This window comes from Cynoglossus semilaevis, chromosome 18, assembly GCF_000523025.1.
Source record: "Cynoglossus semilaevis isolate Cse_v1.0 chromosome 18, Cse_v1.0, whole genome shotgun sequence".
Taxonomy (NCBI): domain Eukaryota; kingdom Metazoa; phylum Chordata; class Actinopteri; order Pleuronectiformes; family Cynoglossidae; genus Cynoglossus; species Cynoglossus semilaevis.
The window spans coordinates 8,968,057-8,988,476 of record NC_024324.1 but is presented as its reverse complement, the minus strand read 5'-3'; the positions used below and the strand labels follow the sequence as shown (position 1 = coordinate 8,988,476).

General features: G+C 40.8%; 3 protein-coding genes across 5 annotated transcripts in view; 1 reads left to right on the top strand and 2 right to left on the bottom strand.

The window, feature by feature from the left end:
- Positions 1–811: 811 nt before the first annotated feature.
- On the bottom strand, positions 812–2,750 carry cfap20 (cilia and flagella associated protein 20). 3 transcript variants are annotated; one of them, XM_017041316.2, is made up of 7 exons: positions 2,465–2,726; positions 2,125–2,313; positions 1,707–1,786; positions 1,515–1,626; positions 1,244–1,432; positions 1,047–1,160; positions 812–952 (listed from the first exon to the last, which is right to left on the bottom strand). In XM_017041316.2, exons 2-7 carry the CDS (start codon positions 2,206–2,208, stop codon positions 947–949), a joined length of 585 nt encoding a protein of 194 aa, XP_016896805.1. In that variant the 5' UTR covers positions 2,209–2,313; positions 2,465–2,726; the 3' UTR covers positions 812–946. The 3 variants fall into 3 exon arrangements, with proteins under 3 accessions (XP_016896805.1, XP_008329750.1, XP_024920982.1); XM_008331528.2 differs by having other exon boundaries at positions 2,125–2,726; XM_025065214.1 differs by having other exon boundaries at positions 818–949; positions 2,125–2,750.
- A 769-nt stretch (positions 2,751–3,519) lies between these two features.
- slc39a4 (solute carrier family 39 member 4) lies at positions 3,520–9,670 on the top strand. The gene is made up of 13 exons (XM_017040913.1): positions 3,520–3,545; positions 4,136–4,256; positions 5,629–5,994; positions 6,357–6,558; positions 6,644–6,846; positions 7,284–7,461; positions 7,574–7,746; positions 7,834–8,040; positions 8,232–8,330; positions 8,501–8,552; positions 8,636–8,788; positions 8,878–9,065; positions 9,170–9,670. The coding sequence occupies exons 1-13, from the start codon at positions 3,520–3,522 to the stop codon at positions 9,296–9,298; spliced, it is 2,097 nt and encodes a 698-aa protein (XP_016896402.1). The 3' UTR covers positions 9,299–9,670.
- Positions 9,671–12,953: 3,283 nt separating this feature from the next.
- recql4 (RecQ helicase-like 4) overlaps positions 12,954–20,420 on the bottom strand; it is a 9,494-nt gene continuing 2,027 nt past the window's right edge. Inside the window, exons 7-30 of the mRNA XM_025065344.1 lie at positions 19,810–20,410; positions 19,747–19,774; positions 19,586–19,668; positions 19,401–19,500; positions 18,965–19,154; positions 18,687–18,800; positions 18,418–18,582; positions 18,247–18,339; positions 17,898–18,034; positions 17,737–17,820; positions 17,391–17,579; positions 17,113–17,295; positions 16,824–17,019; positions 16,552–16,745; positions 16,350–16,433; positions 15,874–16,011; positions 15,654–15,743; positions 15,285–15,537; positions 15,065–15,194; positions 14,734–14,900; positions 14,431–14,608; positions 14,190–14,343; positions 13,997–14,105; positions 12,954–13,244 (exon numbers count right to left, since the gene is read on the bottom strand). Coding sequence (XP_024921112.1) covers positions 13,123–13,244; positions 13,997–14,105; positions 14,190–14,343; positions 14,431–14,608; positions 14,734–14,900; positions 15,065–15,194; positions 15,285–15,537; positions 15,654–15,743; positions 15,874–16,011; positions 16,350–16,433; positions 16,552–16,745; positions 16,824–17,019; positions 17,113–17,295; positions 17,391–17,579; positions 17,737–17,820; positions 17,898–18,034; positions 18,247–18,339; positions 18,418–18,582; positions 18,687–18,800; positions 18,965–19,154; positions 19,401–19,500; positions 19,586–19,668; positions 19,747–19,774; positions 19,810–20,410 — 3,782 coding nt within the window. The 3' untranslated portion in view covers positions 12,954–13,122. The remainder of the gene's footprint in view (positions 13,245–13,996; positions 14,106–14,189; positions 14,344–14,430; positions 14,609–14,733; positions 14,901–15,064; positions 15,195–15,284; positions 15,538–15,653; positions 15,744–15,873; positions 16,012–16,349; positions 16,434–16,551; positions 16,746–16,823; positions 17,020–17,112; positions 17,296–17,390; positions 17,580–17,736; positions 17,821–17,897; positions 18,035–18,246; positions 18,340–18,417; positions 18,583–18,686; positions 18,801–18,964; positions 19,155–19,400; positions 19,501–19,585; positions 19,669–19,746; positions 19,775–19,809; positions 20,411–20,420) is intronic.

Here is a 20,420-nt window from a genome sequence, read left to right as displayed (position 1 = left end):
ATGGCAGGAAGAGACCAAATATTTTAAAAGGAGAGGACATCTCTGTTCTCAGCTGCCAATACCATCACACCACTGTTATATTTACCCTCTGTAGGACATCCTCAGTCTTCAGAAGGAATTCAGTCCAACTATAATTTAAGTATTGAGCAATATGAGCCTGTGATTGAATCAGTGATTCGTGTTTCCTTGGCAGGATAGTTTCACAACATTTTCTCACTGCACAAACGGCAGCTATAATACCACTTTTAACAGGCATGTCCACATATGGTCACTAGGTGGCGGTGGCTTTGACAATTGTTTGGTTTATTTTATGTGCACTATCTTGAACTTGGTAGCTTTGGCATTCAATACAAAAGTACAGGCAGTGTGTATTGTTGTTAGCCAGTGTCAAAAACAACGAACTGCCAAGAAACAGAAAAATCAAGAAAACAGAAAAACTCAAAATCAACTTTGAGCCAATGTTTTAAAATCATCCCTGTTTATATTAAGTTTAGAGTTTATTAATAGATCTGATGGAAACCCTTCATCTCTCAGGTTGTCCATGGCAGTGTTATATCTGACCCAACATTGACCACGTCCTTATGTTGAAGTTTTCAGTTCTATAAAATTATTTATAAAAAGGGGAAATAAAATCACGGTTTGGAAATGATCATTATTTTTGATGGACATTTACTTGAAATAATTTGTTGTTGGATAAAGATTGTTTATATTTGATGAAACTGGACTCTGTTTTTATTTCTGTTTTTTTTTTTAACACACATTTTGATCACAGTATAATAAGCCCCATAACCCTCAAAATATCCAACTCTACTATTAGTGTTAGTCCATAAAAATCTTTATTAGCAGTTCACAGCACAGAACAAAACTCCAGTCCAAAAAATACAATATTAAAGTTTTTTATCTACACAGACGTCAGTGTTGGTGGAATGTTTCAGGCCCAGAAGTTCTACTGCTGTAAAACACAAAGCAGACAAATATTAACTGACTGCTTACAAAGACTATATGTGCAGTTCATGGTCGGGTCAGTGTCAAAGTGTGTGACTCACCTTGGCCTTTTGATTCTGGACAGGAAGATAGAGTTTAAACTCTGCCGGAAGCTCATCCTCAGAGTAAAGTCTGTCTGAGAAATACACTCGTCTGATTCGACAGTTGGCGTGAATCTGAGGATTAACAGAAAACAGACATGAAGACAGTGATGTACATGTGTACTCAGTTTATTATCTCTGAGGCTACTTTAGCTGACCTGTACACGCAGTGTTTCAATGTAATTGGTTCCGTATGCTCTCCTGGTAAAGTCTGACAAATTGAACTGGATCTGGTTCCAGCCGTCGTCCAGCCTCATGGGCATGGTGCAGATGAACGGCTTCACCCGCGTCGTGCTCTGATAGTTACTCGCTCGAAAACGTCTCCGGACATTTTTGTCATCCAAGACCTAAGATGTAAGGATGTACGGTCAAGTAAAATGCTGTTATTGTGTCAATGTCAATAAATCCACGTGTAGAAGCTCTTCTTACCTGGACTTCAAATGTGAAATACTTCTTAAGATTCTTTATAATCATGACCAGAAATGGCAGCTTTATGCCCAATGTCTTCTTAGGGTCTGCTGGACATGTGATGTAGGTGGTGCTGTAGAGGTCAGAGAAATACAGAGGACGTGAGAGTCAAGTCTACGCGTTAAAACATTACATTCTGAGTTAAACCCTCACCTCACGTTCGTCCCTTCGACTTCCAACACTGATGAGTGAATGTCGTTGTCTGTGATTCTCTTTATGTGTCCATTTCTCACCTGCACAAACAAGATGTCACTGCTGTGGAAATGTTGTGATTAAGACAGGAATTTATGTCAGTGCTGTGGAAATGTTGTGATTAAGACAGTAATTAACAGATACATTCATGTATTAATTATTATTTAAAAGATTACATCAGAATCTTGAAGACCATACAACCCTCAGACAGTCGTTAGCATTACATTCAACATACAAGAAAATGCAACATTCAAACACTGACAAATTGTAAGAACAAGAAAATGCAACAACATTCAAACACTGACAAATTGTAAGTTACTTCTTCGTTAGCATGAAGAGCTAATGAAGCAGAGAACGTTGACGCTGTGCCTCCATTTACCTTTTTGTCCCATATCTGCAGAGGTTTGCTGCCGATACTGTATAAAATAGACAGAAATCCGCTTTGGAAGGTGTTCTTGAACATTGCAGGTCTCTATTCCAGTGGAATTGTAAACGTAAGTGAATTCACACTGCTGCTAACTGGTGTTTACAGATTTGGTTTCCGTTCCCAACGACACCGCTTCCGTCACTGCGGAGAGGAAACAAAGGGTTCCGCTGAACAAATTGAGAAAAAGCAATAACAAAATAAGAAGCTAACGTCCAACAACATATAGTGTGATATAACGTCTTAATAATTATCTAAGATAAAAGCGTGGGGACGACAAGAGAAAATGGCTGACCTTTTATTTATTTTGCCGTTTCTAAGGATAGCAAATGTGCTAGCTCACGTTTACGACGACGCTGTTTGACGGTGACGCAACTCTGTCACTATAGTTACAGAATGCTGATCTCGCTGATGTGTCTGTTTATGTCCATGATTTTAATCAGTAACGTTAGTTGTATCATCAACACAGCTGTTAATATTATAAAATGGAAATTAAATAACATAACGGTTTGACAAATACTGTATAAACGCAGCATTCACGGTAGCGAACTCATCTACTTTAGTTACAAAGATTTCAAACAGTCGCACAGTTATTAAAGATTCAAATGTTACCTGTATTTCGATCAGTATTATTATTATTCATCATTATTTTATTTATTTATTTTATTTATTTTTCTCCTGTCGAAAGATATCTATTTTATAAAGTTAAAGTTCCCATCAAAGGGTTGTCTACATGATTTCGCCCTCTGCTGACTGAAAAGCGTACACTCATCTATTGGCCGAAACTTTAAAACTATTTTTTTTATGTGGTTGGTGAGAGACAAAATTGTCCATTCGTTGAGCATGTTTTATTTCTGCAAATAATCAGGAAAAAATTTTCACCGATGTGTTAGAAAAATGTTATAATTAAGAGGATAGTCACATAATAATAATGTATATAATAATATATATGTTATATAATATATATATGTTATATAATATATATGTTATATAATATATATTATATAATTATAATAACAATAGTCACATCGAGGACAGTTGTACTGACGCTCTGCTAGATATTGACAAGACTCTGCCCTCTAGCGGACATTGCATGTTGCAGTTAAACAAAGAGTGTACAGATTAAAAAACTTTATCAGTTATCACAATATTATTAACAATATTATTTATTATAACTCCTGAGTAACAAACTCGGGGGTAAATACTATTTATGTATTTACCCCCATATATATATATATCTTTTCTACAGGCGACTCCAGCTTTGATAGACATCCCCGAATGTTATTAATATAGTCACGTGGGAATAATTCGGGCGCTAATACTGGGATGAGACTGCCATCTACTGGCCCAATGAGTAAAAGAATCCCGGGTCATCCGCAAGTTCCTCATTAACAGGTCATCAAAGCCAGGTACAACACCCTCCCACCGGTGCTGTGTCCGTGGATGATGTCTCTGATGACTTTAATGGTTTAAAGTTCCATTACTTTTTTGTTGACTTGCTTTGTTGTTCGCTCCAGTACCCGTCTCTGCAACATATATAATTGCCTCCATAAACGGCTGCTCCACACAGAACTAAAGACCTCATATGCTCCACACGATCTGACATTGTGCAGTCGCTATCCTTGTCTCCACAGTTACACGCAGTAACATCCTCCTACTTTGGTTCCTCCCACCAAACTGGCGTGAAATCACCTCCGCCCACTTCGGATCCACTTAAACTGGTATGAATGCGGACTGGTTGACCAGAAAGCACCAAAGTTGTCACACTCCAGAACCAGAACCGTGTGTGTCTGAAAGCACCCCCTGAGTAGAAACACACCGACATCTAACGGCACCTTTTTTTTCTCGCCATTTTACAAACTTGACTCTTTTTTTAAAGATGATTTCCTCAGTGTTTTTTCCGTTCATTCTCGTGGTGGCGGTGGGAGTGTTCGGTTCCGTACCGGCGTCCCCCGTTGTGGAGCAGGTGTACAGGGAGCGCCGTGTCCCCCGGACAGGAGTCTCTGAGCGGGGACTCCCTCCGCTTCCTCTTTAATACACTGGAGAAACGTGTGCAGTGCCGCGGCAGCGACGTGTCGTGTGAAAAGGTGAGTTTTATGATTTTAACTCCGTCCGCCTGAGCCGGGTGGAGAGGTCCAGGTCCACAGCTGTAACGCTGCCGGGGCTACCTGCTGAAATACAGGCATATTATTTATTATTTAGTTTAACTCAAATCTGTAGACAACTACGACATATTAATAATAATAATAATAATGTCACATTTTCAGGAACGGTTGAAGTTGAAAGTCGTATTTCTGTCACTTTTTCACCTCAAAAAACATTTTATTAAAAAGGTAGAAAAGCCAGTAATTTTAAAAAAATTAATAATTAAATAACAGAATTTTAGGATGAAAGTAACAATTTTCTTTGACTTTTTGTTTCAATATGAAAGAAAGTGACTAAATTCTAATCTTGGTCTAAGAATTCTGAGGAAATTTGCAAAGATTAAAGCTTCAAATCCTTTTTTCCCCTTCTGATTATTTTATTCTCTCTTTCCTGTCTACAATTAATAGTTTATAAGGAAAAAAAGTATGACTTTAATTTATAAATTCTAAAGTAAAAAAAGACAAAAACATTGTATTTAATTTTAAATAAAAAAATTATAGGAAAAGAAATCCTATAATTTTCTAATTTTAGAGAGTCTAGAAATTCTAACTCCTCAGTCAAAATACATGTCATTACTGATGCCATTTTTCCAACACTTCTTCTGTTTTTTTTTATGCACAGAAAGTTATAATCTTTGAACTTTGAGTCCGGCCTTTGCGTCTGTCAGATACAAAACAAAGTTCCTCAATAAAGTATCTATTAATGAGAACATAAATCACATTCATTTATTATTTGAAAAGTTGTGACATTAAGAACCTTCTTTGTAGCAAAAACAAGAAATAAAAAAATGAGTGTCTAGTGATTTCATTTTCTGTCACATCATTTCTGAAATAGTTCAAACACCGAGGCAGAGTATTAATATGATGTGAACTGCTGTGACCCATTATCTACAGTTGATAGGGTGTGTAGTAAAATCCACAGTAAAATCATAAACCTTTCTTTGACCCACAGTATCATGTCACCCTGGGCTTGAAAGACCTTGTAGGTTCATGTTAACCTCCTCCTCTGCTTCCTGTCCCTGGTACTGATCCAGACAATCATGTCTGATCTGGACCACAGATGTTGGCCATGGCGTTGACCAAAATCAGCTAAAAAAATATTTATTAATTGTTTTGAGGAGTAGATCACACATCAGCAAGAGCTGAGAAAATAATTTACTATTGACTATATTGACTATGTTCAGTTAATTTTTACCTAAATTACATCACAAAGACAGAAGAAGAAATTTTAAGGATGCATGAATTTAGATTTGTTTTTTGTCTTGTGGCGTAATTGGTGTCTTAGCTGAACCTCTACTGTACGCTCTCTCCACAGTGTGATCTCACAGAAGGCCTCCATCAGCTGATCAGTAACCACTCCAGCCACCAGGGGGCGGAGGAAGAGGAGGATGAAGCTGGAAGAAGCCTGGAGAATGTAACAATCAGTGTGTCCCAGTTCACCCAGCTCGCTGCCGGCTGTGTGCTCCACCTTACCTCTCCTGGAGCGGTCTGCACGGCCATACGTCAGGGGAGGTGGGCGGAGGAGACGGAGCACTTCCTTCACGAGATCACACACGGGGAGCATCATGAACACCAACATGAGAAGAGCCGGACTGAGCACGCTCACGACCACATGGACGTTCATGGTTTGGAGACTGTGCTCCAGGAGCTTCAGCATCACTATGAGCCTGAACACAGTGAGGTAGGTTCTGGAATGACACTTCACAATGTTGTATTGTTAGTTCCTGGACCCCATGATGATTTTGAAGCAGTCCAAATAAATCCTTTTTACCAATCTGGGAGGCAAAAAAAAGGGAGGTAAAATGAAGTTCAGTCACGACTTTTTACCTGTTTCTCAGTTCTATTCTATTATGATTATTATTCAACTTTTTACCAGTTCTATTCTATTATGATTATTATTCTATTTTCTATGTTAATTTGAAAATAATATCTATTATTTCAGCTTCACTTCCTTTGTCAACTTTAAGGTGAACTCTGATTGCTGCAGTTCTCCATGTGACATGTGTTGACTTCATCTTTCTCTCTTTCCTCTTGTCCATACAGAGCTGTGTTAGACCTGCTGACATCATGGCAGAGGTCAACGCATCACTGCCTGGGCAACAACAGGAAGTGGGCGCTGTTTTGGGCAGAGTATTATATCACGCTCTCAGAGGTCACTGCTTCATCGGCCACTCCCTGCCCGAGGAGAGCTTCTTCCTGGACTACATCGTGGGCCACGTGGGGTCAGAAAACTTCACCATTGAAGGTAAACCTCCAGTAAACACTTCTGTATCTTCACTGTTTTTTCTTCTGTCAACGTGGAACCAAACACCAGCTCTGGGTCTTTACAGAATTAAAGGCTTTGATGAGAAGTTTAAACATCGGCCTCACTGATGAACACGAACACCATGAAGGTGAACATGAACACCATGAAGGTGAACACGAACACCATGAGGACGGACACGCCCATCATGACCACAGCGGTGGGAGGCGGAGGAAGAGGAGAAGTCTTCATCTAAATGAGGGGCAGGAAAGAAACGGCACCTGGGATCAGGTAGGACCTGAGGGTGTAAGAAAATACTGATACACTGAAATGTTGCAATATATTATTTTCTTAAGAATTGACATTGAAATATTCACAGTGTCGGTTCACTTGACATTCAGCCCTAGTTGAACCACAGATTGTAGAGCAGGAAATACGGCCACAAATAGGTCAGCTCTAGGTAAAGGCCATAAAAATCATTAATCAAAGTGTGTCACTTTGATTAATGATTTGTTAGCGCCATGGATACAGAAAAGTCTTTAAAAGACATTAAGATTGATGATAAGTTCCCTTATCTCTGACCTCATTAGTGTAATTAGTTTGACTGTAACTGAATGTCAGGCTCATTTTCTATCAACGCCCTTAAAATATATACCTGTAAACAGCTCAAAATGCCTCCGTAGCTAATCAGTAAGCTAACCATTAACACACGTCACCATTCCTCACAGCGCTGCTTCTCAGCCGAGGAGCTGGTCCTGATCCTGGGTAAAGCGGCCGACAACAGTTCCGTCCTGGGTCGGTCCGACCTGGCCCGGCTCAGCCCTGCTCTGGTCCAACAGATCCTGAGTGGAGCCTGCACAGACAACACAAAGCCAGTGAAACCAGACGGACTCACTGTGACTGAGAGTAAGAGTTGACGATGACCACCTGTGACCTTAGCTCCAGAGTAGACGTCTGAGCCGTGATTGGTCCATTGTTTCCTCAGTCCTCTCACCGTCTCTCCTTCCTCCTCCTTTAGGATACCTCTATGCAACTCTTGCCAATGTCATCATAACGCTGACGTCCATGTTTGGCATCGTGCTGCTGCTGTGCACCTCCTGCACCAGTGTGTTTCAGTACTGTATCCAGTTCTGCATCAGCCTGGCTGTAGGCTCTCTGACCGGGGACGCCTTGCTGCACCTCTTACCCATGGTAGGTGCTCGGTTCTGCATCACAGGTGTTTGAAGTAGACAGGTGTGTGTGCTCAGACTGCTCTCATCTCTGTGTGTCCTCGTCCAGTTCCTGGGTTTACACGTGCACTCAGACAATGAAGGAGGCCACCACGACCACACACAGTCACCACACACACACCAGGAGGAAATTCCAGACTACATCTACAAGATGTTGGTGGTGATGGCTGGGATTTACTATTTTTACCTGATGGAAACGATCTTCTCTCTGGTCACGTATAAAGAAAACCGACACCATCATCAACACCATCATGCAGTGAGTACAGAGACTAACAGCAATACAGAGTTAGCCTTTTTTTGCAAGTCATTCATAGGTTATTTCTTTTACAAAGTTAACCCCAAAAGTAGACTCGCCAAATATCTGATTAAAAAGATTATTCAAATCTGTGATGTCAGACTGGGGTTGGGAACCACGGGTTTAAAGATATCTTTCTGCTGTTGTTTCAGGAGGAAGCCGAGCCTCACCACTGTGACCACGGGTTGGTTTTAGAGATGTATCAACAGGAAAGAAAGCAAAAAGACAAGTCACCTTCCAAAGCAGACCTGGTGAGAAAACATCTATTAATATTTCAAAATAAAATGAAAGGTGTCTAGAGATTTGATGTCGATTATCATCCATTAATATTTCAAATAAAATGAAAGGTGTCCTGGTCTAGAGATTTGATGTCGATTATCATCTGTAGATGCATTTTCACCTGAGAAATCAATCATTTCAGGTTGGCTTCGATGACGAAAAACCACACAAAGAGCCCAAGGAGCGCACCAAAGGTGAGCTGGCAGAACATTAGGGCTGGTATCATGCAGTAATGATAATGACATTCATTATGGCGTCTGTCTGCCTGTCTCTGCAGAGCAGCGACTGCTGCCTTACATGATAACCATCGGTGACGGGATCCACAACTTTGCAGATGGATTAGCCCTAGGCGCCGCGTTTTCGCTGTCATGGAAGTCTGGTTTGGCCACGTCATTGGCTGTGCTCTGCCATGAGCTCCCACATGAACTGGGTACAAATATGTCACCTAGACAGCTGAGTGTGTGTGTGTGTTCCTTTTATGATCATCTTATTTTTTACGTTGTTTTTGTTCGTCTCCAGGTGATTTTGCCATTTTGCTGCACAGCGGCGTCTCCGTGCGCAGGGCGTTGCTTTTAAACATCAGCAGTGCCATGACGTCGTTCGTTGGTCTGTACATCGCTCTGTCTGTTGCCAGTGACCTTGCAACCACACAGTGGATCGCTGCCATCACTGCGGGGCTGTTTCTGTATGTGGGACTGGCTGATATGGTGAGTGTTGGGCAAACAGTCACTGAAAGACAAAAATCAATGATTACCAAAGGATTGTGGTTCTAACTAAACTGGAACTCTTGGTTTTATTGTCTTACCTCCAGCTGCCCACCATGGTTCACGTGAGCAACAAGAGACCCTGGCTGGTATTTGTGCTCCAGAGTTTGGGGCTTTTGACCGGCTGGGGCATTCTGCTGTTGCTGTCACTTTATGAAGAGAGAATCAACTTCTAACGCATGGACCCGTGTCAGGATGTCGTGACACCTGACCTCCGTACACAGGTGTATTTTGGATTCGAGTTAAGAGCTACGGTCTTATTTGTCCAGCCCCTGGTTAGGCTGAGTACTGCTGTAAGTATTTTGAAAGGAGCGGTCCACATTGTCTTAATGGGTCCCACATTTTTATGTAGTCCAGGCTGACCAGCGTTGGTCACAGAAGCCCATGTTCATTACATTTTACTTGTGCACATTCTGCACATGTCATGCCAGAAGTGTTTTGTGTCTGTCCAAATGTTTTCTCTCTCTTGTTTCCACCTAAACTGACTCTACCTGTTCACCATGACTAACAGAAATGTGCATAGAGTCACTAAGGTTGTGTGACCTCTCCCTCACACCTCATATTTCATAACGTGACTTCATCATTTTTGTCACTAATACAGTAAGATAATATTTCATAACGTGACTTCATCATTTTTTTTGCCACACACCCTGATCAGTTCTTCTCAGTCTCATCACAGTCTACAGCCACCAGAGCTGCAGTTAGCACTTCTCTGACACCAAATATGAAACAACTCTGTAAGAAGTACTACAAAGACACGTGTATGTAGTAACGGTACAGTACTACACAGTAGAGATCAGGTCCATCTGCCCTGGAGACAATTTACGGACACAGCAAAGTTTCCAGTTACTGTTATATTAAAATAAAGATGCTGAAACTTTAAGCCCCACCTCAGAGGTGCTGCTGTGTGGCCACTAAAGTGTACGTAAGTGCAAGTAGAAGATTGTAATGTGTCAGCACTGTCGTCTTATGACATTTATCAGTGCCTTTGTTCCCTATGAATCCCTTACTGATAAACGGCCTGTTAAAGAATAGTTTTTGTACTTTTTATTTAATGTAATTTTATGTAATGCTGGATATGTATGAAAAAGATTTGTATTTGTATTTTGACTTTGCTGAAAATTAAAAAAAGTTTGTTTTCTTCCAGTTTGGTTTCTAAGGATTATTTGCCTGTAATGTTAATAATGGTTGATGTGTTTGGTGACAAAATAATTACTATAACACAAAGTATACCAGAAACTTTAGCAGCATCAAGTGAGGTAAAACGTCACACTCTCTTTTTTTTAAACTTTTTTTTATCTTTAAAGCGATCTTCACACTGTTTTGGTGGTAAAGTTCACAACAATGAACTGAAGCCAGTAAAAGAAGAAAGTGGACATGATTTTTATCTTGTTCATCTAATCTCACTGATTTATGGGAGATGGAATTATTATCATTGGGTCAGAGTCCACTGACAACTCACTGCTTCAAAGACAGAAAAACACTCATCATCTGTTTCAGAAGTGTCTGTGGATCTGCTCATTCAGAGACCAGGCTGATCTGATGGCTGAGATCATGTGACTGCACAAGTGACGGCTGCTGCAGTTCCTCTGAACACTTTGTGCACTAATCTGGCCACCATGTACTTGCAACACACTATAACAAACATGATCAAAAAAAAGCCACTAGGGTCACCCGGAATTTGTTAAGTCAAAATGGGCCAAAGCCACTAGGGTCACCGGGAATTTGTTAAGTCAAAATGGGCCAAAAAAGTCAGGAACCACCGCTTTACAATATAAAAATAACCACATTACAAATCAGCTGATTTACCAAGAGAGAGAAACATCCTACATATACGTGCATATGTGACCAGTTTCCCCCTCCCTTTATGCCGACGTCAGTCACGATACTGCTGTGTAACAAAGTAAATGTTAAAAATTAAAAGGTCCTTCAGACTGTTCTCCACGAACTCAAACAAACAAAACACCTTTGTGTAGGAAAAGAAAAGAAACGTGAGATTAGCAGCTGCAGCTGACAGCTCTACAGCCACAAAGTGACAAAAAGGAGCCTTGACATGAAATCAGACCTTGAAGGAGCGCTTCCAAAAAACTTGTGGAATCCACACACAGAACAAGGGAGAGTTGTTTTTCCCGATACAACGTGAGGCCCAGCCCAGAGATAAAGTGCTGAGTGGTTACATGACTCACGGCGTGAACATACAGTAAATGCTAGCATGTCGACTTTCCCACAAACAAAATGACCCATTTAATGACAACATATGCGGCGGGATCAGCGCTGAACCTTTAAGCATGTGCTATAAAACCTAATGACAGAGGCTGACGGCTGCTGACGGAGGAACAGTGGATTTTTTTTCCTGAAGTCAGCTCTGCAAAACAGTTTACGAGGTTTAATGAATTTCTGGTGACATAAACTTTTAAATGTCACGTCAGAAACTAGACCTTTGGGCTAGTACAACAATAAAAGACGGTAAACTTTACCAACACTGGTGGAAGTTTATAAAACAATAATATAAAGATAGAGAAAAGATACTTTGTCATTCATTCATACAGTAAGAGATTCTGAACACGTGCTGAGCACCTGGGTTTATGTAACGCCTGAGCTGTAAATGATACTTTTTAGAAACAGCCTTCAAAATAATTTTATTGACAGCTCTACAAACTGTAAAATTGTTGAACACAATTTATCAGCTTTTTTTTTTTACTTGTGTTTCCAAAAAATATCTAAAGGACTGGGAAACCCCTGAGGGATGAGAGCAGATACACTGCTGCACCATGCAGCTCATCACAACACTACACAGGGATTTGAACCTCTAACTTTTATCAAGGGATCGAAGTGTAAAGATCGCTTGTTTGTAAAGCTCAGTCTTGGAGATTTCTTTGTTTAGGAAAAAAAGGAAATTCCCAAGTGTGTGTGTGTGTGTATGTGTGTGTGTTTGCTGAAAATGCAAACACTGGCTGATATTATTTACTTAACCATTCTGGGAAAGACTGAGCAACTGCAGGACTATTCATTAACATCTCAACAACAGGGAAGTGTTTGGGCACACACACACACACACACACACACACCTTATGTGATGAAATTAATACAAGTTAAATGTTAAATTAAATTAGTAAAATTACCATAAATGTCAAAGGGAGTGATGGTAGATCAGGAGTAAAGTATGTTCAGTTAAACCTGGTTATTTGAATAGTAAACTCCAACTCCAAACCGAGGCTCACTGTAAGAAATAAAGTGTTTTAAAAGTTGTCCTACACCGACACAGCTACAGAACGTCAATATTTACATTCACACCCTGAGGTATGACAAAGAGTGTGATTCTTGGGACTACAGTAGACAACTCAAAACAGTCGGAGGTAATTAGGTTAGCTGCAGCTATTAGGTATAAACGTCCACCTTATCTCCAGGTTTCCACTCTTTCTAACAAACTCAACAGCTGTGAGGCCAAGCATCGTCTCCAGATATTGTTGAGGTTATGATTCAATGTTTCAGTCACTACATTCCAATATTTAAGAACATCCCGTTGTACTGTCGGTGTGACTGCAAAACTGAGGCTCACTGTAAGAAGTTTTAAAAGTTGTCCTACAATATTTACATTCACACCCTGAGGTATGACTGTATTAACAACAGTGATAATGGCAGGAGAGGAGAACGAGGGGAGGGTGATGGAGGGATGGGGGAGGAAAAGAAAAATCCCACTGTGTTTACGTCCATGTACTAGTCCATTAGTAGGTCAGTTTTTGGTCAGTGAACTAATGGCTGTGCCAACATTCAGGATGAGAGGCTCTTATTTATTTACAGCATTAAAACAACTAATAGTAAAACAAACCATTTTTTAAATATATTTACTTATAAAAAATAGATTTTATTTGATAACTACTTACAACAGTCAAAAGCTACACATAATAGTTTTAGTTTTCAGCAATAGAAGAGAATAGAAGATAAAAATGATTTGGATCAAAGCCTGTGATGGGAGTCTGTACTGTCTGTGTTTGTGCTGTTACTTGAAGCGAATGATCTCCTGAGTGGCCATTCTGATGATCTGGTTGAAGTCAAACTGGATGTACTTCCTCCAGTATCGTCTGTCTCGGCCGTAGGTTGTAGCTGGGTAGCACGGACTGCCTGAAAATATTCAGATTTTAGCATTAGGGAATGACAGATGAGTCAGACCTCCGAATTTGACCTTAAGATTCAAGTAAAGTGGGAACTGCCTAGATAAGATTCCACAGAAAACAAAAAGGGCGTGTCTACGGGAGGTCAGATCATTTTAAATGATTAAAATGGAATTTTTTTTAATAAGCTCAGAATCAGACTTTGACACATTCTTGATGTCAGTGCTGGGAATTTGAGCTGGTAGAACAATACTGTCTGTTCTGTACCTTCTTATCCCTTCCTGTTTGGCTGCATTCACTTTGTTTCAGCATAATCGACTCCTCTTCCTGCCTACTACCTGTTTACTGTGGACTAGACCAATCACCTGTCCTGGAGTCAGGAACAGGTCCAAAGTTGCAAAGTAAATAAACAGTTTACCTGTGGCCTTCCATTTGGATAAAACATTTAAAAAGTGATTTATACAAAACAAAATTTATCACGTTTTTAAAAAGAGGCACAAGATACAATAGTTATTGAGATGAGACTTGACAGCTTAAAAGAGGGACATCACATCAATCAAACTTTATCCTCTATCGCCCTCTAGAGGTACAGGAACAGCTGTCCTGATTTTACTGATTTCCTAATGAACAAGCTGCAGAGAGAGTGTATGTTTACACACGACGGGTTAAAAAAACCAAAAACGTTATCATAGATAATGAGAAAAGAAGTCTTAAAGGTCGAATGACATTAACGAAGCTGAGAAATGGTATTTCTGCTCTTACCAATGCCGTGAAAGATTCTGGCAACTGCTCTTCCTGAAAACTTCTCATCGCTGCGGTTGGAAAGAAAACTTCTGACATCTGCTCGGATCTGGTTTTCCCAATCCAATAGCTTACAAAAAATATGACAAAAACTATTTCAGAGGACTTATTATAGTAGCAATGTACTGTATCCCAACCATCCTGAATTCTATACCTTAAATTTGTCCAGTTCTTGGATGTCCAGTGGTTGGAGTGTGTGCTCACGGTCTCGCCTCTTGTCAAAGTACTCAGAGAGAAGTTTTTTCAGCTGCAGACTTCGATTCACGTCCAGATCATCGAGGCAGGAGGTGACACTTTGGAAGGCAACGCTGGAGATAAAAATACAAAAACAACCATTTATGAGAAAAACTGTTCACTTTATTATCAACTCAGCAGGAGGTCAAACAAATGTTTACCTCTTGAATGCCTTAAAACAGGCACTCAGCTGGTAAAGCTGCGTTTTCTCTCGGTCCTGCACACGGTTGTGGAGGAACTGACCAACTCTGTCCAGTTCTTCATCGCTCAGGTCGCCATAAGATCGGAAGTAGAACGACACAGAGGAGAACTCAACAAGAATTCCACTACGACCGCCACCTGTAATTAATTTCTTTTTTTAAATCAGTGATTTACTAAAGATTACTAAAGAGGAAAATATTTACATTTAAGGTAAACCTTAAAGCTGCTACCCCTTAATTTCTTTTGTGAATATAAATACAAACCTCTGTCAGTGCTCCACTGCAGCTGCCTCAGCCCTCTCTTCACCAGAGGAAGCTGCCATCCCATAGTGTCTGCAACTTCCACCACATCAAACTCCAGCTGATCACAGGTCTCCACCTTCTCACCTTTCATTCGCTTCCTGGCCAGAACCACAGCCACAGGAGGGCAGCTGAGGGATACATTAAAAAAGGTGTTTTTATTTTCAATGACTGATTCGCTCAGTTGCAGGAGGTTTGGGTCAAACATTTTATACATTTTAGTGATAGTGTTTTTATTTTCAACGACTGATCATTTTCACTCAGTTGCAGGAGGTTCAGGTCAAACATTTTATACATTTTAGTGATTTTCTGGAGCTGTCTGGGTCCATCATAGCAGCTGACTTTACACACAGACAGAGTCGGGTGGAGCAGTTCTACAAAGCGCTGAGGGTGCAGCTCCAGATAGCAGAGCAGTGTTTCTACACCTAAAACACACAAAGAAGAAATCAGGCCTTAAGTCTTGAAGCTGGGCATAAACATAAAAGTGTGTGTTTGTGGTGTTCATTTTCCTCCACCTTCTTCTGTGATGTCCAGAGCCTCCACCGTGTCTTGGATGGGAATCGCTCTCTCGTGTGTGTGACACACTCGCTCTCTCGGCCAATCATAGTCCACCTCTTCTTTGTCTCCTGGTCCATCATCAGCTGCTTTAACCTCTGCATTCTGCTGCTCCAATAAAACAACCCCCTCAATGTTTCCTGATTCCTCATTGGTCGCCTCATTTGGATCTTTTTGTATTGATAATTCTAAGGAAGCAGGCTGTGAAGTCTCCTTGAGGTAAAGAAGACAAACACCTGTTAACTTAACACCTAACATAACGAACCAAAGTTCACCTAACACAACAAACCAAAGTTATAAACAGAAGGTGACTGTCATTGTTTAAAGACCTGAGCATCAGCAGTAACAGGAGCAGGGTTGGAGCTTCTCTCCTCATCACAAACATCCATCATCTCCAACAAATCAGAGTCTTCAACATCCTACACAGATGGTAAACACTTGACAAACTTTCCTTTTTTTTTTTTTTACAAAAGCAGTAAACACTTGACAAACTTTCTTTTTTTTACAAAACAAAAAACTTCCAAGACCCAAAGACACAATGTCAGTTACCCTCATGAGCTCTTGTTGTTTCTGGTGGATGCGTTTACATTTGCACTGAGGGAATACTTTCTGGACCAGCCTCTTCACGGTGTAGTAGTCCACCGTGTCTGCATAGATGTGACGACGCAGCTCGTGCAGGTCTTCACCCTGGACACAGGGACACAGGCAGGAAGTTTAATTCATTTATATATGAAATGTTTTGTTAAAGATGAGCCACTGATTTTTGTAAACAGGAAGCACAATTGTAAACAATACCTCAAAAATATGAAGCAACAGTTAATGCACAACAATCAACTGGAAATACAGTAATCAAGACTAAACATTTTATAAAACCAGATTACCTTAAAACTGTGAACATAATGTTTTTAATGCAAATATCAACTGTTGTATTCACTGGCCAATATATATGGCATGAACAGTCACATAGAAAATATATCTTTTACTTTGACGTAGACAATTAATTCCAAAGAACTTTTTTTTTTAACCTCAGGATCCAGGAAGAGGTGACAGTGGGCTGGTTCTCCGTCTCTTCCTGCTCTTCCAATCTCCTGGACATAGCTCTCAAAGCTCTGACAAAAATAATCAACAGGATAAATTATTAGGATAGAAAAAATCAGTATCATGTGACCATTTTATTATAATAAATAGGTATAAGAAAGAAGAAGTAAATAAACCAAATGGTCAAACCTTTGGCATGTTGTAATGGATGATGCCGCGGACATCAGATTTATCCAAACCCATTCCAAAAGCCACAGTGGCCACCACTATTCTGAGCTCCCCGCACATGAAGTTATTCTGGACCCTCCTGCGCTCAGACGCAGACAAACCGGCGTGATACGACTCAGCCTGCCACTTCAGTGGCTTACGAATCTTCTTTCTTGCTGTAAAAACAGATTATGAAGCACAGACGTTATTTTTCAGTCTAATGATAAATATGAACTGAGAATGACAGGACTCACCCAGCTCCTTCTTTCTGTCTGACGCAGAGTTGTTCTGGCTGCTGCTGCTAACTTGTTTGTTTTCTTTAACCAGCACTCCCTGCAGGCAGGTTCTGAGCAGAGCTGCTATACGGGCCGTCTCCTCTCTTCTGGTGCAGTAGATGATGACGGAGTCCAGACAACCAAATCGATCTCCTTTCAGCAGGGCCACCAGAGCCTGGAATCATTCAACACAGGATGAGATGCCTACATTCTTGTTTCTTTTTTCACTTTTCATAAAACTAGGCTGAATATTTAAAAACCACCAGACCCGATCCTTCTCTTTATCCATGGACACAGACAGATACAGGTTAGAAGGAACTGCAGCAGAGCGAACTGCGATGCCGTCCTGATCAGGGATGTCCAAATGCTGAGCAATGTCCAGAGCGGTGGACAGAGTGGCTGTGGCAGTGAGACCCAACAAGCACTGGACTCCCAAACGTTCCCTCAGTACCTGAAAGAAAAACGACAGTTCAAATAAGAGCAAACAGTCACCACTTTATTTATCTAATAAACCACAGTATCTGAGGAACTATCAACCCAACCAACCTTACAGAGTCTCAGGTAACAAGGTCTGAAATTATGAGACCACTCAGAGACACAATGAGCTTCATCAATACAGGCAAAGGCCACAGGAGGGAGCTCCTGAGCTGAAGGTAGACATCCAGCACCTGAGCCTCCTCCACCAACTAGAGCCTCAGGAGAGAGGAGCAACACACACACTTGACCTGACTTCACCTGTAAAGACAGGAGCAGAAAAACACAGGGCAACATTTAAAAAACAAATCAAACATGGACAAAATAGGAATCATGTCATTTTTTAAAGCTTTGAAGATAAAAAAAATGATCAAGAGAAAATAAAAATTGTTTTCTATCTTCTCCTCTCTTGTGTTACCTTTTCTATGGCAGCTTCTCTCTGTTTCATGGTCATGTTGGAGTGAATACAGGCTGCCTTCAGTTTAGCTGGCAGACCAGACAGCTGGAAACATAATCAAAACAATGTAACTGCATCACTGTTGTCTTTAAAATAAAGCAGACCTTGTTGCTCATCCTAACCTGATCGTCCATCAGTGAGACCAGAGGAGAAATGACCAGTGTGATGCTCTTTGACCTCTGAGCGTACAGATAGGCAGGGAGCTGGTAACACAAGGATTTACCCATACCTGTTGACAAGACTACCAGGGTCGAGAGGCCTTCAAAAAAAAAGAGAAAAGAATTTAACAACATGGGCCAAATCTGTTACTCTGTTATGCTAAGCAAATGCACAGAAAAAAAAAATATTTTCTAGTAACAATTTTTAGACTAATTGAGTTTTGAATGTGCAGATGTCAGGCATACTGTGGCTACAACCACAATGGTTATGACCATTTCCTATATAAGGTCTATGGTTTACGTGCTGTGGTACCTGACAGGATCCTCATGATGGCGTCCTCCTGTCCTGCTCTGAATGACTTGTAGCCAAGGTCTTCCAGAGCTGCGTAAACTTCAGCTGGTGTTTCTGCACACACACACACACACACACAGCCATGGTTAACTGTCCATGTAGCTTCAACCACACACAACGGTGTTTACTTACCCTGAACCTTTCCATCGTCTGTGAGGGGATACAGGGGTTCCATGGGTGGAGGAGGAGGGGGGCGCTCATAGTCCGGTCGAATCACATTCAGCAGCTCCTCGTCATTATGTTTATGATCCACTTCATTTTCTCTGTCCTGCTGCTCCTCACTGACACTAGGAGACACTGTGGGAACACAAATGTATTTTGATGTTAGATATTGTGGGTGGAATTTTTTGAATGTTCACTTTAGCAGGAACATTAGACAGGAAAAAGGTCAATGGACTTACTGAGAGGCTGAGGTCGCAGTGTTCCTGTTGCCCTGGCAACCTCCTCAAGCGTTGGCAGTTCAAAAGGCTCCTCCTCAACAGGCTGGTTCTCAGGAGCAGGTGGAGGAGCAGGAACTAAGGAGTGCAGTTGTGAAGTGAATAAAAACAATACTATTTGTATATAAAATTGTATTTTATTCCTGACATTTGATCTAAAAATATCAAATGTGTGGCTCTGCCTTTTTATTGATTACAAAGACCAGATACAAGATTATTTATGAAAAATCAAATTGAACAACCTTGTCCTTTGCAGTCGATGGCCCAGTGTCCTGTTCCTCCACACTTGTAGCAGGTATCGCCCTGACGATTGAGGCCTCCTCTGAAGCCTCCTCTGAAGCCTCCTCTGAAGCCTCCTCCTCTCCCACGGCCAAAATATCCACCACCTCCACCGAAGCGTTCACCTTTCAGCTGGAACTTCTGCATGTATATCTGAAACAGACATGACAGATTGACCTCAGTGATATTATCTGTGTGTTTTTATATTTTGTACTTTCTATGTTAGATTGACCTCAGTGATATTATCTGAAGTGTTTTTATATTTTGTACTTTCTATGTGAAATTATTATAATATTATTATTCATATATATTATAGTTTTACAGACATTTATATCAATTAGAATTCTACAAGAGCTCACGAACTCCCTGATTACTTTAATATGAATTTTACTCTCTCACCTGTTTGCGGAGTGCCATTCCTCTAAGTGCATATCCTTTGACATGAGATTTCTTCTTCATATTAATCTTCACAAAATTACCCTCTGCACCCTTCATGCCTCTGCAGAGAACAAAAATAAATACATAGGTCAGGTGAAGATGCTGTGACACCATCCTGCAACACGTCCTGGTCAGTGTGACCTCACCTGGCTCTGACAGGTTGAGTCTGACACATTCTCCGACTCACAAACTCCTCTTCAACTTCTCCCAGCAAATTCTCATGAACCTCCTTGACACAAACATTACCACGTAAAAATTACAAAAAAGATGCTGCACTGCCAGATAAAACACAAAATAAGCTTCTTACCTTTTTGGGTTCCTTGGTCTTTTTCTCCATCTCCTCCTCATCATCTTCATCTTCATCTCCTTTGTCTCCTCTCCCTCATCATCTTCATCTTCATCTCCTTTCTGTTTGGTTCTTTTCTTTCTTCCTCTTTGCGCTGAACTCCCTTGTTTGTCTTTGTCAACTTTTTTCTTTTTCACCTCTCGCTCTCCTGACAACTCACCCTCCTCTCCATCTCTCTGCCTCTTCCTTCCTCTCTTCTTTGGACCACTGACCCTGAGCTCATCACCAACACCCTCTGACGTTGGTGTTGTCGTCACTTCTTTTTGCATCTCCTCTTCGTCCTTCCTTTTCAGTTTCCCTCCTCCTCTACTTTTTCTTGCAGGTTTCTGATCAGGTTTTGCTTTACTATCACTGTCTGTTTTGTCAGTAGTGACGCTCTCATGGTTGTGCTCTGTCTTTCCACTTCCTTTGACATTTGAAATCATCTCACCGTTTCTTTCACATTTTTGTGTTTCTCCTTCCATCTTACTCTTTTCTTCTCTTCTTGCATCTTTTTCCTGGTTTCCTGCAACAGGTCTCTCCTCAACCCCCATCTCTTCAAACACCTGACATCTCTCCAGCCACTTCCTGTCAACAAAACTCAGCCTGTTGGCAGAAGATGGTCTTACACCAGTCGTCATCCCCCCTATTGCTCC